Genomic DNA, 15,976 nt, shown 5'->3' on the forward strand with positions numbered 1-15,976 from the left:
CCGAGAGGGAGGAAGCCGCCGCCGGGAGGGACACGCTGCTACGTGCCTCCAGTTGGTCCGCGTCCCTGCTCTCGATGCTTCACCAGTTCTGTGCCCCTGTTCGCGCTCCAGAGGCACTGCAAGCTTTCGGCCTACTGTTGTGTGTGTCATCCAGTCGTCGGCGTGATCTTCTTGACAGTAGTGTGTGAGATCTAGTCGCCGGCGTGATCTTCTTGATAGCAGCAGCAGTCTCCTCCAGGCAAGGAGCATAATTCTCTACTCTATTACCCTTAAATGTTGCCACCAATAGAATGAAATAGGATCTTCTTAACGTCGTTATTTCCTATGAAATAGGATGAATCATATTATTCCTAATGATGAGGTTGAACCAATAGAAGTAGTTGCTGCTCCTGATGATGATGAGAGACAATATCCTGAGTTTGTTGACAAGTGGGATATGCTAGAATTTGAGGACTATAATGGAGACATTTTCACAGGGGCACAATTTGAAGAGACTGATGAAGAGGAGGAGGAGGAAAACATAGCTACGGGGGTGGATGAGCAAGGAGAGGGTAATGATGTACCAAGTAATGATTATGACAGAGATAATCCATCCTTAAAAGAAGGCAGCACATTTGCATCGATGACCGAATTTAGGAATGCACTTGCTACCTATTGCATCAAAGGTGAGTATGATTATGTAATTGACAAGAGCGAGCCAACAAGAATGACTGTTCATTGCGCATTTGAGAGGTGTCAGTGGAGGATACATGCTTCCTGTATGCGGAATAGTACAATTATTCAGGTCAAAGTGAATCCATCTCCTCACACTTGTCCAAGTGAAAGAAAAGGGTCACATAAGGTAGCTAAAAGTAGATGGTGTGCAGATGCAGTATTAGAATGGGTGACAGATAACCCATGCATTGGTACAACTAAACTGGTAAAGAAGATTAAAGAGAAGTACAACATTTTGGTGCCTTACATGAGAGTGTATTATGGCAAGGAAATGGCTCTTGACAAGATTTATGGCCCATGAAAGGAAAGCTTTAACTTATTATTCACTTTCAAAGCTGAAGTGGAGAAGGCGTGCCCAGGTAGTGTTGTTGAGATTGACCATCATACGGTGGATTATAAAGTGAATGGCAAGATTTTGAACAAAGAATGTTTTAGAAGGGTGTTCGTTTCATTCAAAGCATGTTGGAGTGGGTTCTTAGCTGGTTGCAGGCCTTATTTAGCAGTGGATGCAACAACTCTTTATGGGAGGTTTAGAGGCCAGTTAGTAGCTGCTTGTGCCATTGATGCACATAATTGGCTCTTTCCAGTGGCTTATGGTGTCCTCGAGGCAGAGTCAACAGAAAGTTAGACATGGTTCCTATAGAATTTGCGTCAGGTTATAGGGTTTCCACATGGATTGACTATACACACAGACGCTTGCAAGGGTTTAGAAGCTGCAGTGGATTATGTGTTTCCTGGAGTAGAGCATAGGGAATGCATGAGGCATTTTGCTTCAAACTTGGGCAAATCATTCAAGGGAAAGTTGATTGATGACAACTTATGGCCAGCATCATTGACATATAGCCTTAGAAAGCATAACTATCATGTGAATCAATTGTACACAAACTCTAGGTTAAAAATATACATTGAAAGTCATCACAAATATCTATGGGCTAGAAGCAAATTTGGTGAAGGGTGCAAGGTGGACTATGTGAACAATAACTTGGCGGAGTCCTTCAATGCATGGATCAGAAAAACAAAGGGGCTTCATTTGGTGGAGTTGCTAGATAAGATTCGACAAATGCTTATGGTAAAGTTTGAGTTGCGTCAAAGAATTGCACTTGAGAGGTTTCATGGCCACATGATAATCCCAGCTGTGATGAAGACATTGCATGAAAAGACCAGAGGTTTGAAAATGTCTTTCATCAAGCGCAGACTGCTTGAGGCAGAGGTGACAATGTTGGACAAAGAAAAGAGGGAATGGAGATATCCAGTGGACTTATCGAACAGGACATGCACTTGTAGGCAGTGGCAGATTACCGGGCTGTCATGCACCCATGCCCTATTTTTCATTACTTCTCTTCGTGGTGTAGCCAGCGAAATTGATCAATATGTACATAAGTACTACTCTATTGCAAGTTCAAAGCAACTTATGCTGAGAATGTGCCTTCCATAGAGGCAAAACATCAGTGGGAGGTCGTGAATCCTGGTTTCGTTCTCAACCCTCCAATCCAGACTAGAGCACCAGGAAGACCAAGAAAAACTAGAATAAGGTCAAGTGCCGAGGGTAGTGGACTTGGACCAAGGAAGAGAAAATGCAAAAGGTGTGGAGGATTAGGACATATTACGAGAAATTGCAAGAATGCAGTAGATCCAGCTTTTGGAGAGGATCAGCCACTAGAGCCACAATTGGCACTAGATACAACTTTTGGAGATGATCAGTCACTACAACCACTAGAGCCACAAGTGCCACTGGATCAACCATAAGTGCCACTGGATCAGTCACTACAACCACTAGAGCCACAAGTACCCTCCTCTGTCATGCCTTCCTTTGTTGGCTCTGTGGTAACCTCCTCTGTCGTGCCTTCCTCTGTTGGCTCCGTGGTACCCTCCTCTGTCGTGCCTTCCTCTGCTGCCTCTGTTGTGCCTTCCTCTGCTGCTTCTATCGTGCCCTCCTCTGTTGCTATGATAGAGCCCTCCGAGCTTGCTTTGGTGCTGTCCTCCATTGCTGCCTCGTCAAGGTTATATTCATCTAAAATATACTTTATTTTTTCAAGTTTCTAAAATTCACATGATTATTTACTATTTTTATGTTTTGTGTAGGGAAAAGAAAAGGAAGAGAGGAAAATAGGTTGCGCGTACAACTGGCGACAGTCCAACGACTAATACAACGACCAAGGTTATGAAGAAGGCAAAAATCAAGAAAAGGCTCATTGCGGACTTGTAGCTGAGATTTAGCTGAATTTTGACTGAAATAACTGCTCAAATATCTGAATGTAACTGAATGTAGCTGAAAAGGCAAAACTGTGCACCTATCTGAATGTAACTGAATGTTTGAACTGCTCAATTATCTGACTGAATGTTTGAACTGCTCAAATATCTGACTGAATGGTTGAATAACTGAATGTTTGAACTGTTGCTTGTGCTCGGTTTTCCTGTCTGCTTGTGCAGTCGCTGTTGCTTGTGCTCGGTTTGCTTGTGCTCGGTTTGAACTGAAGTGCCGGTCAGGTCATGTCAGGTCTGCTTGTGCTCGGTTTGCCTGTCTTCAGTCACTTGTTCAGTCGCTGTTGCTTGTCCATTGCTGCTTCAGTCTGCAGTCACTTGTTCACTTGTGCTCGGTTTGCAGTCACTTGTGCAGTCACTGCTGCTTATAATGTGAACTGAAGTGCTCGGTGTGTAAAGGTTAGATGTGTCCATTTCTGTTGCTTGTCCATTTCTGGCGCTTGTTCAGTCACTTGTTCAGTCGCTGTTGCATCTTGAACTGAATGTGCTCGGTGCGTTGTGGTCAGTCACAGGCAATCAGACTTGTCCATGTTCAGGTTTGCTTTGTCAGATTGCAATCAGACTTGTTCATGGTCAGTCACAGGCATCTTGAACTGAATGTGCTCGGTGCCTTGTGTCCATTTCTGCAGAACTCTGATCGGTTAAATAAGTTTCCTTTGTCAAATTGCCTGTGACATACGCATGGCACAGTGGTTTATGTTAGTTGGATGGTGTACAAGGTGCTGGTTCGACCCTTCTTGGGCACCTTTTTTTTGCATTTTTTCCAATTACTTTAGAACATGTGTGTAGGTGGTCACACTTTTTCATAATGCTCTGAATTTTTTACCTTAACCAAATAAGACCAAAACATGACTCCATACCAAGTTTCGCTAATTTTCGACCAAATGTGCTATTTATTTATTTATTTTTGGCTACGAGAGGCATTTAACCCACATAAAATAGTAAATAGTCCAAAAAAAGGGACATCTATGCATGAAGTGAGTTTGTAGAGGATATATGGACAAGTGATACAAATTTCAAGGAAACAAACAAACAACGCTAAGAAATGTAGCTCAAATTGTGGAGTTGTAGTTCAATGTCACGAAACTTAGTGAGATATGTGTCCGTTTGTGAAGCACCTATATTCACACTTTTTCATAATGCTCTGATTTTTTACATTAACCAAATAAGACCAAAACATGACTCCATGCCAAGTTTCGCTAATTTTCGACCAAATTTGCTATTTATTTATTTATTTATTTATTGGCTATGGGAGGCATTTAACCCACATAAATAGTAAATAGTTAAAAAAGGGACATCTATGCATGAAGTGAGTTTGTAGAGGATATATGGATAAGTGGTACAAATTTCAAGGAAACAAACAAACAACACTAAGAAATGTAGCTCAAATTGTGGAGTTGTAGTTCAATGTCACGAAACTTAGTGAGATATGTGTCCGTTTGTGAAGCACCTATATTCACACTTTTTCATAATGCTCTGAATTTTTTACCTTAACCAAATAATACCAAAACATGACTCCATGCCAAGTTTCGCTAATTTTTGACCAAATTTGCTATTTATTTATTTATTTATTTATTTTTGGCTATGGGAGGCATTTAACCCACATAAAATAGTAAATAGTCCAAAAAGGGACATCTATGCATGAAGTGAGCTTGTAGAGGATATATGGATAAGTGGTACAAATGTCTACATACAAATTTGTATTTAAAACTGTAAAGTCGTACTTCTATTTCTCCATACAAATAGTCTAGTTTCGTGAACTTTCATACAACAAAGTCCATAGCTCAGTGGTTTTTCATTTCTCACTGTTGTCGCAGGTCTCAAGTTCGATTCTTGATTTTGGCGGAAGTGACCCTTTTTTTGGATTTTTATTGGAGAAACAGAACATGTCATTTTTTTCAATTTATGTCCTGATTCAGATCTCATCACACAATTCACATAAATTTGTCTCACAACATAATTCACATAAATTTGTCTCACCGGAATTCACACACCATAATTCACACCATCAATCATAGATTTAGCGCTTACAATTTGAGTTTATCACAAGAAAAAGCAAGACAATAAACATCATAGAAGCATAAAAAACTCTAAACATATTCTTCAACTCGACCATGCTGGCATTCATCTTCTTCAACTCCATATTGTCATTCACCTTCTTCATTTCGGCAGCAAATTTGTTCCAGTTCGTAGTCACATCTTCCGCTCGTTCATCCCACATATGAGACACCATCATCTCTCCCGAACCACCCACCAACCCTGCCCTTTGAATCATCTTGACATAATCATCCATCCACATGAAAAAAATTGCATATTTTAAGAACCTAAACAATCCAAATAAGGTTTCACAGTTCAGCAGTAAGCACAAAAATGAAATCAACTGTTATGGGGAAAACAAGGATGGACCTTATCTTGTTGCGGCTTGCTTTCACACTTCACGAACTCTCGACCAAAATTGCCGTTCTCCCACCTTTTCGATCTGAGTCTAACAAGCGACTCCGGCCTTTCGCATTTGGAGCAGCGAATGAGCGACACTGGACCATACCTAGGCCATCCTTGTCCTCCATTGGAGGAGCCGCTCGCTTGCGACATGTGTGAATCCATGCTACTAAACACAAACACAGTTAATTCTTGGGTTTTCTCTCAATCATAACTACTAGACAAGCAGGATGGGTATCGACGGTGGCTGCTGCCTCGACGCGGAGGGTGATAACTCACCTGCAAGCAGTCTTGGGCGAAGGAGGATGGCGAGTGCACAGTGTGAAATCAACGATGGTTGCCTCGACGCGGAGGGTGATAACTCACCTGCAAGCAGTCTTGGGCGAAGGGTGTGAAATCGACAACGACTGCTCGGCTGCCCCCAAATCTAGGGTTGGAGGCGGTGAGGAGGAGTTGACGACGCGGCGCGGTGGAGTGGCCTACCGGTGCCGGTGAGGAACTGATGGCGGGGCTGGGGCTTTCTAGTGGCGAGGAGATGGTGCCGAGCAGAGCAGAGCAGCAGAGCAGAGCGGGAGGAAGCAGAGCGGAGCAGACGATTGGAGGAAGGGTAACGACGCGCACCTCAAAATAGCACAGGCAGCTCATCTGGTCGCTGCGGTGCGGTTCGGGCCGCCGGAGGAACTGGCTGGCCGGCTTCGTGAGGCGCGACCCGCGCACCTCTTCCTCGCCGCGTTCGTCCCTGCCGCGGCTGCCACGGTGTACCTCATGCTGCGGCCGCGGGCAGTGTACCTGGTGGACTACGCCTACTTCCGCACGGCGTCCAACTGCCGCGTCCCCTTCTCCACCTTCCTGGAGCACGCGAAGCAGGTGCCGGAGGAAGGGTAACGGCGCGCGCCTAAAATAGCACAGGCAGCTCAGCCTCTCCGCCAGCTCGACGACAATGGTAGCGCGAGCAGGAGGGAGCGTCGAGTGGAAACGGCGCGCACCTGACGGCACCAGCACCGGCGGCGGCGACGTGGCGAAGGCGATGGCAGCGGCAGAGCGGATTGGATCTGGTGGTGCAGAGAGGATTAGAGCTGGCAGCGGCTAGGGCTTGAGGTATGGGGCTCGATTGGGAAAGATGGGGCTAAGGGACGCGTTCAGGTGATGAAAGCGGTGGGACTGTGCTGTTAGGGACGCCAACACAGACGGAAACGGCATGCGGGCGCATTTCTGAGTGGATGGAAGGATACGTGGGCAAAACTGAGGAGGAATAAAAACTAAGGGTAGCAATGAACAGTGGTGCACAACAGCGCACAGTACCTGTCCGGTGGCGCACCGGACTGTCCGGTGCGCCCATTGACAGCAGCCTCACCAACGGCTACCTTGGTGGTTGAGGGCTATAAATACCCCCCAACCACCACAACTCCAAGCATCCAAGATTTCTGAAGATCACATTCAATACAAGAGCTCTAGCATTCACTCCTAGACACAATTCAAAAGATCAAAGCCTCTCCAAGTCCCAAATTCATCTCGAACACTTAGTGACTTGTGAGAGAGAGATTTTGTGTTCTTTTGAGCTCTTTCTTCTTGGATTGCCATTCTTCCTTTCTCATTCTTGTTCTCAAGTGATTTGTAATCAAAGCAATAGACACCTAAGTGTGTGGTGGTCCTTGCGGGGTCTAAGTGACCCGTTTGATTAAGGAGAAGGCTCACTCGGTCTAAGGGACCATTTGAGAGAGGGAAAGGGTTGAAACAGACCCGGTCTTTGTGACCACCTCAACGGGGACTAGGTTATTTGGAACCGAACCTCGGTAAAACAAATCACCATGTTCATTCGCTTGATTCTCATTTGATTTGTTTTTCCCTTTCCACCGAACTTGAGTTTTAACTCTAACGCTAACCCCGGCTTGTAGTGTGTGCTTAAGTTTATAAATTTCAGGTTTCGCCTATCCACCCCCTCTAGGTGACTTTCAATTGGTATCAGAGCCCGATGCTTCATTAGAGTCTAACAACTCAAAGTGATGTCGGGAGATCACGCCAAGAGGGAAATCATGACCGGCGACAAGCCCGTGAGCTCGGGGAGGACTCTCTCAATGGAGTCCGGCAACAAGCACAAGGAAGAATCCTCTTCCTCCATCAAGTCGCATCGGAGAGGCAACACAAAGAAGAAGATGAAGAAAGTGGTCTACTACGAGACCGACTCATCGTCGCCCTCCACATCAAGCTCCCACTCATCTGTCGCTTCTAAGCGCCATGAGCGCAAGAAGTATAGTAAGATGCCCCTTCGCTATCCTCGTATTTCTAAGCGTGCTCCTCTACTTTCCGTTCCCTTAGGCAAACCACCATATTTTGATGGTGAAGATTATTCTATGTGGAGTGATAAAATGAGGCATCATCTAACCTCACTCCACGAAAGTATTTGGGAAATTGTTGAGTTTGGAGCGCAGGTACCGAAGGTAGGGGACAAGGACTACGACTCGAGCGAGGCGGCCCAAATTAGGCACTTTAACTCCCAAGCCACGTCTATACTCCTCGCCTCCTTGTGTCGAGAGGAGTATAACAAGGTGCAAGGGTTGAAGAATGCCAAAGAAATTTGGGACGTCCTCAAAACCGCGCACGAAGGAGATGAGGTGACCAAGATCACCAAGCGTGAGACAATCGAGGGTGAACTTGGTCGATTCATCCTCAACAAAGGAGAAGAGCCACAAGCAATGTACAACCGGCTAAAGACCATGGTGAACCAAGTGCGCAACCTTGGGAGCACCAAATGGGATGACCATGAAATGGTCAAGGTTATTCTTAGATCCCTTGTATTTCGTAATCCTACTCAGGTTCAATTCTTACGTGGGGATCCTAGATATAAGCTAATGTCTCCCAAGGAAGTGATTGGTAAGTTTGTGAGCTTTGAGCTAATGATCAAAGACTCCAAACATATCGTCAACTTGGAACAAGGCGCCACCTCCACACCCGAGGTGCAACCCATCACATTCAAGGCGACGGAAGAAGAGAAGAGGGAGTCTACACCAAGTAGGCTTCCAATCGACGCCTCCAAGCTCGATAACGAGGAGATGGCGCTCATCATCAAGAGCTTCCGCCAAATCCTCAAGCAAAGGAGGGGTAAGGACTACAAACCCCGCTCCAAAAGGGTGTGCTACAAATGTTGTAAGCCCGGTCATTTTATTGCTAAATGTCCAATTTTAAGTGATAGTGACAGGGGCGACGACAAGAAGGGGAAGAAGAAGGAGAAGAAGAGGTATTACAAGAAGAAGGGCGGTGATGCCCACGTGTGTCGAGAATGGGACTCCGACGAGAGCTCCACCGACTCCTCCTCTGACGAGGATGCCGCCAACATCGCCGTCAAAAAGGGACTCCTCTTCCCCAACGTCGGCCACAAATGTTTCATGGCTAAGGACGGTAAGAAAAAAAGGTACATTTTAGAGCCAACCCTAAATATACAACATCTAGTGATGAGGGTAGCTCTAGTGAAAATGAAGATGATTTACTTACTCTTTTTGCCAACCTCAGCATGGAACAAAAGAAAAAATTAAATGAATTAATAGAAGCTATTCATGAGAAGGATGATCTCTTGGAAAGCCAAGAGGACTTCCTTATTAAAGAAAACAAAAAACATGTTAAGTTGAAGAATTCTTATGCTCAGGAAGTAGAAAAATGTGAAAACTTAACTAATGAGATTAGCATTTGCCATGATTCAATTATCAGTCTTAGAAATGAAAATGCTAGTCTAATTGCTAAGATTGATGAATTGAATATTTGCAATGATAAAATTTCTAATCTTAGAACTGAAAATGATAGTTTGATTTCTAAGATTAAAAAAATTGAATGTTTGCAATGATTCCATTTCCTGTCTTAGAGATGAGAATGCTAGATTAAACTCTAAGATAGAAGAATTAAATGCTTGCAAACCCTCTACATCTACTGTTGAGCATGTTTCCTGTTGGAGGCCTTCATCTTCCGAAGGTCCTCAAAAACATGATTTGACAATGTTTTCCAAGTGTTGTATATGAACAGGTATCTTCGGACTCGGATCTAAACCATACACAATGTGAGAAGCGTGAACGATACAAAGGGTAATGGAGTTCCAAAGCCACGCGCATGGGGGCTTCGGCATAGCAGCGGGAAAAGGAACCGACTTAAAGGGGAAAAGGCAATATGGACCTCAATGAATTGTCCTAAAGTCAATAGTAAATGTAAAGGGCATGAATGTAATTTCTCACAGGCTGCGTCCTGTGTCTATAAATAGATGAACAGTATCCCCGTACTGTTCACGCTGACTTGTACTCTTTCTTGCGTCACCCTTGTATTTTCGCTTTCTGTTGAGCCGAAGGTACAATTTGTAATTTTATATTGTTTTCACACTCATGATAATATGATAAAAAATAAATTAATAATGTTACATAATTGTTCATGTTGTTTTTTACGTTTCATATGCTTCTTCTTTCATTAATGTATATTGCAATGATGAAGGTATGTCCTTCATGATCTTTGTCCGAAGATCATTATATCCTAAGGGAAACAATGCTTCGTAGGACGAAGGGTATTAACATATAACATTTTGTGTTGCCTTGTTCTTAATTCATAGTATTTCTGAACAAGTCCCCAACATTGGCGCCCACCTCCGGTGAACTCTTTCGACCCAAACCAAGAAACTCTTTCTCTCCGAGAAGCTCGAAGCCAGAAGAGGTAGGCTACCAGTCCAACACTCCAGGAGGAGGAATTGGACCAAGAAATCAGGGACATGGAAATCATTCATCAACAAGTACAAAGGAAGAAGGAGAAGATGGCGCGGCTGGCTGATCTTCAAAGGAAGATTGACGAAGCTACTGAAGAAGTGTGCCATCTTGTTCAAGATGAACAAGATCGAAGGCCCCAACACAGGGAACTTCGTCAAGAAGGCTTATTCAACGAAGATGGATGGTATGATGATTTTAATCATGATACCTTTACTTTTGATGACGCTTCTCCCTTGGCAACAGAATTGCAAGCTACCCCATGGCCCCCGTCATACAAGCCACCTCAGCTTCCCATGTATGATGGGCATTCAGACCCAAAGCAGTTTCTGATGAGCTACGAGGCAACTATATCTTCGTATGGGGGCAATACTGTAGTCATGGCGAAGTCCTTCGTCATGGCAGTCCGGAATGTAGCTCAAACATGGTATTCTTCTCTTCGGCCAGGGACAATCACATCGTGGCAGAAGCTTAAGGACATGCTGGTGACCAGTTTCCATGGTTTTCAGACGAAGCCAGTCATAGCTCAGGCCCTGTTCCAATGCACGCAAGACCATGAGGAATACCTCCAGGCGTATGTCCGAAGGTTCTTGCGATTGAGGGCGCAAGCGCCCACGGTGCCCAATGAAATTGTCATTGAGGCCATGATTAAGGGCCTTCGGCCAGGACCTACGGCCCAGTACTTCGCCAAGAAGCCCCCACAAACTCTGGAGAAGCTGCTCCATAAAATGGATGAGTACATCCGGGCTGACAACGACTTCTGTCAGAGAAGAGAGGAAGCTTACAGATTCTCAGAAATGACTAGGGGCTTCGGAGGAAGAATCCATCCGAGGCATATCAGGTCAATCCACAATTCCACTCAGAATGATGACAAAGGGAGTCAGCTATAGAGTTCGCAATACACCTCACAATCTTCGGGACAACAGCAAAGCTTTTTCAGGCCACCAGCCCCAAGAGGCAGAGGCGCCAGGGGCTTCGGGGATGATTTGGGGATCAACCTAGAAAGATCTACTGCTTATTCTGTGGTGAGGACAAGGGCCATACTACAAGAATGTGCCAAATCACTATTCAGAAGCAAAAGGAGATAGCAGAAGCCAAAACTCGGCAAAATCAGCCGAAGCAGGTCTTGCACACTACTTCGTGCCATTCTCCATACATACCAGAGTATGTGGGCAATCATCCTGCAGCTTTCGTTGCTTCGGCTAGCCATTCACAGGCTTCTTGGCCACAACTCCCACCTCCACCACCACTACAACCGATTCATTCCCGGAGCCAGCAGCCAGAAGGGCACCAGCACTCTCAACAGCAATGGGATTTCAGAGAGGAATCCAAAGCTCGCACAATTAATAGTACTGTGCCAGAATCCAAGCACATTTATTGAGCGATATCCTACTCCAAAAATGCTTTTATGGTTGTTTTTCATTTTGTTTTTTAAGAAACAATCAATGTAAGCCTAGTTTTTGTAATAGTTTCATTTATATTAGAATGAAATATAGCTTTTCCACAGGTTTGCGAAGCTCAAAAGCAGCCGAAGCTACAAAAGAAAAAAGACGTTCCTAAGGGAGTGCAGTCTAAGTCTTGTCGAAGCTACAAAAAGAAAAAGTCGCTCACAATGGAGCGCAGCGTAAGTTTTTTGCTCAAAAGTGGTTCCCAAGGGAATGCAGAGCTAAATACCGCTGAAATATAAGGTGAAGCGCGAAAAGTCAACGAGAAAAATACCGCTGAAATATAAGGCGAAGCGCGAAAAGTCAATGCGAAAAATACCGTCGAAATAGAAGGCGAAGAAGTTCAAAAGACGTTCCTAAGGGGATGCAGAACTTACACCGAAAAATAAACGGTGAAGCTGAAAAATAAACGGCAAAGAGATTCCGATCGTTCCTAAGGGGACGCAGAGATGGTGTGTTCCAGTGTGGGTGTGTGGGTGTGTATCTTCGGCATTAGCATCATCCTTTGCATCATATCATCACATCATCCCACATAACATCACATCATACATCATATTGCGCCGATGATACGAATTGAATACGAAGTCGATCTTCGGAGACTGCTTTATAAAAAATGAAAACGTGCTAAGGTACAAAGTAAGCTGAGAAATATAGTTTCGTCAGCTCTAATGCAAAAGAAGGGATCCTTTGTTTACGAAGCAAGGATACTTTCACGAAGCACGAATTTTCTTCTTTATGAAGCATGAAAAGAAGGGAAGGTGTTTTTTTGCCAAAGGCTCAAAAGCGGTATGTATATAAAGTTTCATGCATCGCAAAGAACTGAATTACAAATAATTTACATATTAGATTAAAAAACATGCACATCAAATATTACAGTCTTGATACAGCAAAGTTACATTGATCATCTAGAAATGTTTTTACAAACAAGTACTTGTTCTCTTTCAGGACCTTCTTCGCAACTTCATTTAACAACTTGTTAACAACTTCGTCAACAATAGATTCGGTCACATTAATGATATCTATTGCTTCCTTCGTTTCCGGGTCAGCCAGGGGGTCGAACAGTTCCTGTGGAGGAGATAGTTCTACTGCAGAAGAAAAAAAATTAATCAGTTCGAAGTCACAAAAACAAATGCCGAAGCTAGATGCCGTGAAACAATACCTATGCGCCTCTCGCGCTCTGCAACTTCTTCAGCTTGCTTAGCTTGTACTCGGGCCTCATTGATGTCTTTCTCGCTCTTCTTCATAATTTCGTGAGCTATTTCTCGGCCACCATTTGCCTAGATGTCAGTGTAAAATTTTCCACCCACTAAGCTTGCTTCAGCTGAGGGATCTTGTGTCATCCACAGAGAAGGCAGCTTCGGTCTGGGCCAAAGTTTTGACATGATTGCAACCCGCCTTCTCCAGGATGGCTAAAATTCCTCTCGCACCGGAAAATGCGCAGACATCCCCGCGATCACTTAAAATTTCTTCAAAAGCTTTGGCTTCTCCGCTTATCCATTCGATAACACCCTCAGGGTCGCCTCGTATAAAGTTATCTTCATTGGAATAGGCACCCACTTTGGCGAAGCTAGCCTTTATTTTCTCCACACAGCCCAGGGATTTTTCGAATCATCTTTCTTTGGATGCGCGCAGTTCTTCAACCATTTTTTCTAAATAATTTCTCCAATATTCACTAATATCTCAGTTGGCCTCGGCGAGCCCACTTTTTCTTTGGCTTCAGCCAGCTGTTTCCAAAGGTCTTCGATCTCATTCTTTTGAATTTCAGCTTGAGCCTCAAAATTTTCTTCATCTTCTTTTACTTTATCCACCAATGAAAGTAGAATTTTGTCTTTTTCTGAGGCTTCGTTTCTTAGCCTAATAACCTCTGTTCGAAGGTTGTTGAGAGCTATAGTGCAGCTCTCGTCTTCAGCATTCTTTTGCGCTCTTAGGGTGTTGCTAAGTATCAAGCCCTGCAAGAAAGAATAAAAGGATTAACATCAGGGTAAAAGACTTCATTCTAGAGTTCATAAGCTTCAAAATTCATAATTTCTGAACCTTCAGACTGTTGTATGCAAGACTATCTGCGAGATCAACATTCGTCATGGCACAAAGTCCAGCTTTGAGCTTCGGGAAGCCCATACTTTTGGCCATCTCCCGACACACAGATAATTCTTTATTGTCTGGAAGACAGTACAAAAGATCATCTTCGTTTGTACCATTAAACACTAAGGCCCCCTTCGGGTACTTTAGTTCCCGGGCATAGTGTTTGGCTTCACAAATTTCCTCTTCGGACAATTTTTCCCGCAGCATGCCGAATAATGTAGTCAACATCTTCGATCGGAGCTTCGGGAGCAGGAATTTCGGTTTTTTCTGGTACATTCTGCCCTGCTGTTATTGTTCTGAGGCGCGGTAGGCTCTGTCTCGGTAGGCAGGCCCAGCTTCAGCTTCGACCTGAGCTTTCGAAGCTTTGACAATTTTCTTAGGAGCAGGGCTCAAAGCCTTCGTAGTCTCTATAACAGCGTCTAATACGCTAGCCATCCTCCTCCTAGGAGTAGCAGCAGAAATTTTTTGCATCTTTGACAAAACTGTCTCTATAGGTGGGCTCAAGATTTCTGGCGTTTTTATCACCTTTTCCACCTATAGCTCTTCAGTCTTGTCATCTCTAGCTTCGACTAGCCCGACTGCCGACATCTTCGGCGCCACAATTGGCTCTTAAGTACTCTGCACAGTCGGGGCAGCGCGCTTTGCTTTGGCAGCAGAAGACGTCTCTGCGCCAAATTCAGGAACCACGACCGGTTCAATGTAACACGGCCCGTGGGTAAGCATCTTCAACTTTTTGCTTGTAGCCTCCGGCACAGTCCCGACTGGGGCAGCCGTTGCATCAACTTTTCTCTTCTTCCCCTGTCCCCGCAGCGGGTAGCGGTAGTCGGGGTAGATGAAGCCAATAGCATCAAAAACTCTATTCAATCTCTTCTTTTCCCGACTTCCGAAGGCTGCGGATAATGCATTATCTTCTGCCTTGGAATATGATCCAAGCAGTTCATCACTTGTAACTTCAATACATTTCAGCCAATCATTGTTTGGTTCATCAAATTTATCTCCAAACCTGAAGGTGTATTTCAGCCAGACCATATCACCTTCGCTAGGATCATTGATGATTTCCTTCGGCCTTTCCCAGCCTTCCGCAAGCGGCCACACTCTAAATGCTATATGCTCTTGAATTAAATCTCTTGTACCAATGAAAAAGGAGACAGTGCCGAAAGCCTTCTGGCACGCTTCCGCGGCATCATCAATTTCAACCTTCGGTTTTCGGAGACCGAAGCGAGACCATATGGGGCGCATGATAACCTCTTTGATGTCCTCCCTCGCCGTTAAGTCGTTCTTCACAAAAAAAACCATTCTTCCATCTGTTGGGGACTTGTTCTCAAATGTTATGAATTAAGAACAAGGCAACACAAAAAATGTTAAATGTTAATGTCCTTCGTCCTTCGAAGCATTATTTCCCTTAGGATATAATGATCTTCGGACGAAGGTTATGAAGGACATACCTTCATAGACACGACATGTATAATCAGAGGATGAAGGTTATGAAACATAAGACAACAACATAAATAATTACAAGGTATCAAAATATGAACATTTATTGTCAAATAATCATGAATACATGAAAGTTATACTAAATTACATTTGTACCTTGAGCTTGACAGAGTACGAAGATACAAATGCGATGCCAAAGCGCGAACAGTACAGGGGTACTGTTCACCTATTTATAGGCACAAGGCGCAGCCTGTGTGAATTAACATTCATGTCCTCTACAAATGATTACAATTATTACATAGTTTATCATGGGCCAATTGGTCATCTCATCTTTAAGTCGGTGCATTTTGAAATATACTACGAAGCTTCCTGACTGGTAGCTACGGCATTGTTCCTGTTCTGGCCTTCCGAAGGTGTTTCTTCTCACAGGACCTTCGGCGACGAAGTAGACCCCCAACAGTAGCGCCTTCACGGTGCTAGATCGTTTTTCGTAACGAGCTTTTTGCCGAGAAACGATTTAAATATTCAGAGTGTAAGGCGATCCCTCCGTACGACGGGTACACTCGATCTGGTGATTCGTCTCCTCGCGCGGTATGGTCCACCGTTCAGTGGGTGCGGGCGGCTATTCAGCGGGTACGATTGCCTTGTCGATTTACCTTCCCACCTGCAGCACTATATATACGGACGAGTAGGTGTGAAGTTACCACAACATTTACTACTATTGCACTGTTGTGCTGCCAAAAAAATTGACCACAACCGAAGCTTATTCATCGTATTCCAAATCAAAGCTTCGTCACAAGAGGGAGCTTCGGCAAAGATAAAAAGTATTCAACTTCGTCAAAACGCAAGAAATTCAGCATCAAATGGCCA

The 15,976-nt window shown here is 44.2% G+C and overlaps 1 protein-coding gene across 1 annotated transcript; it reads left to right on the forward strand.

The window, feature by feature from the left end:
• The first annotated feature begins 334 nt into the window (after nt 1-334).
• Nucleotides 335-1,332, forward strand: LOC109944570 (uncharacterized). Its single transcript, XM_020549341.1, has one exon. The coding sequence runs from the start codon at nt 335-337 to the stop codon at nt 1,013-1,015; it is 681 nt and encodes a 226-aa protein (XP_020404930.1). The 3' UTR covers nt 1,016-1,332.
• The last annotated feature ends 14,644 nt before the right edge of the window (nt 1,333-15,976 follow it).

The sequence above is a fragment of the Zea mays genome, chromosome 2 (genome assembly GCF_902167145.1).
Source record: "Zea mays cultivar B73 chromosome 2, Zm-B73-REFERENCE-NAM-5.0, whole genome shotgun sequence".
Taxonomy (NCBI): Eukaryota; Viridiplantae; Streptophyta; class Magnoliopsida; order Poales; family Poaceae; genus Zea; species Zea mays.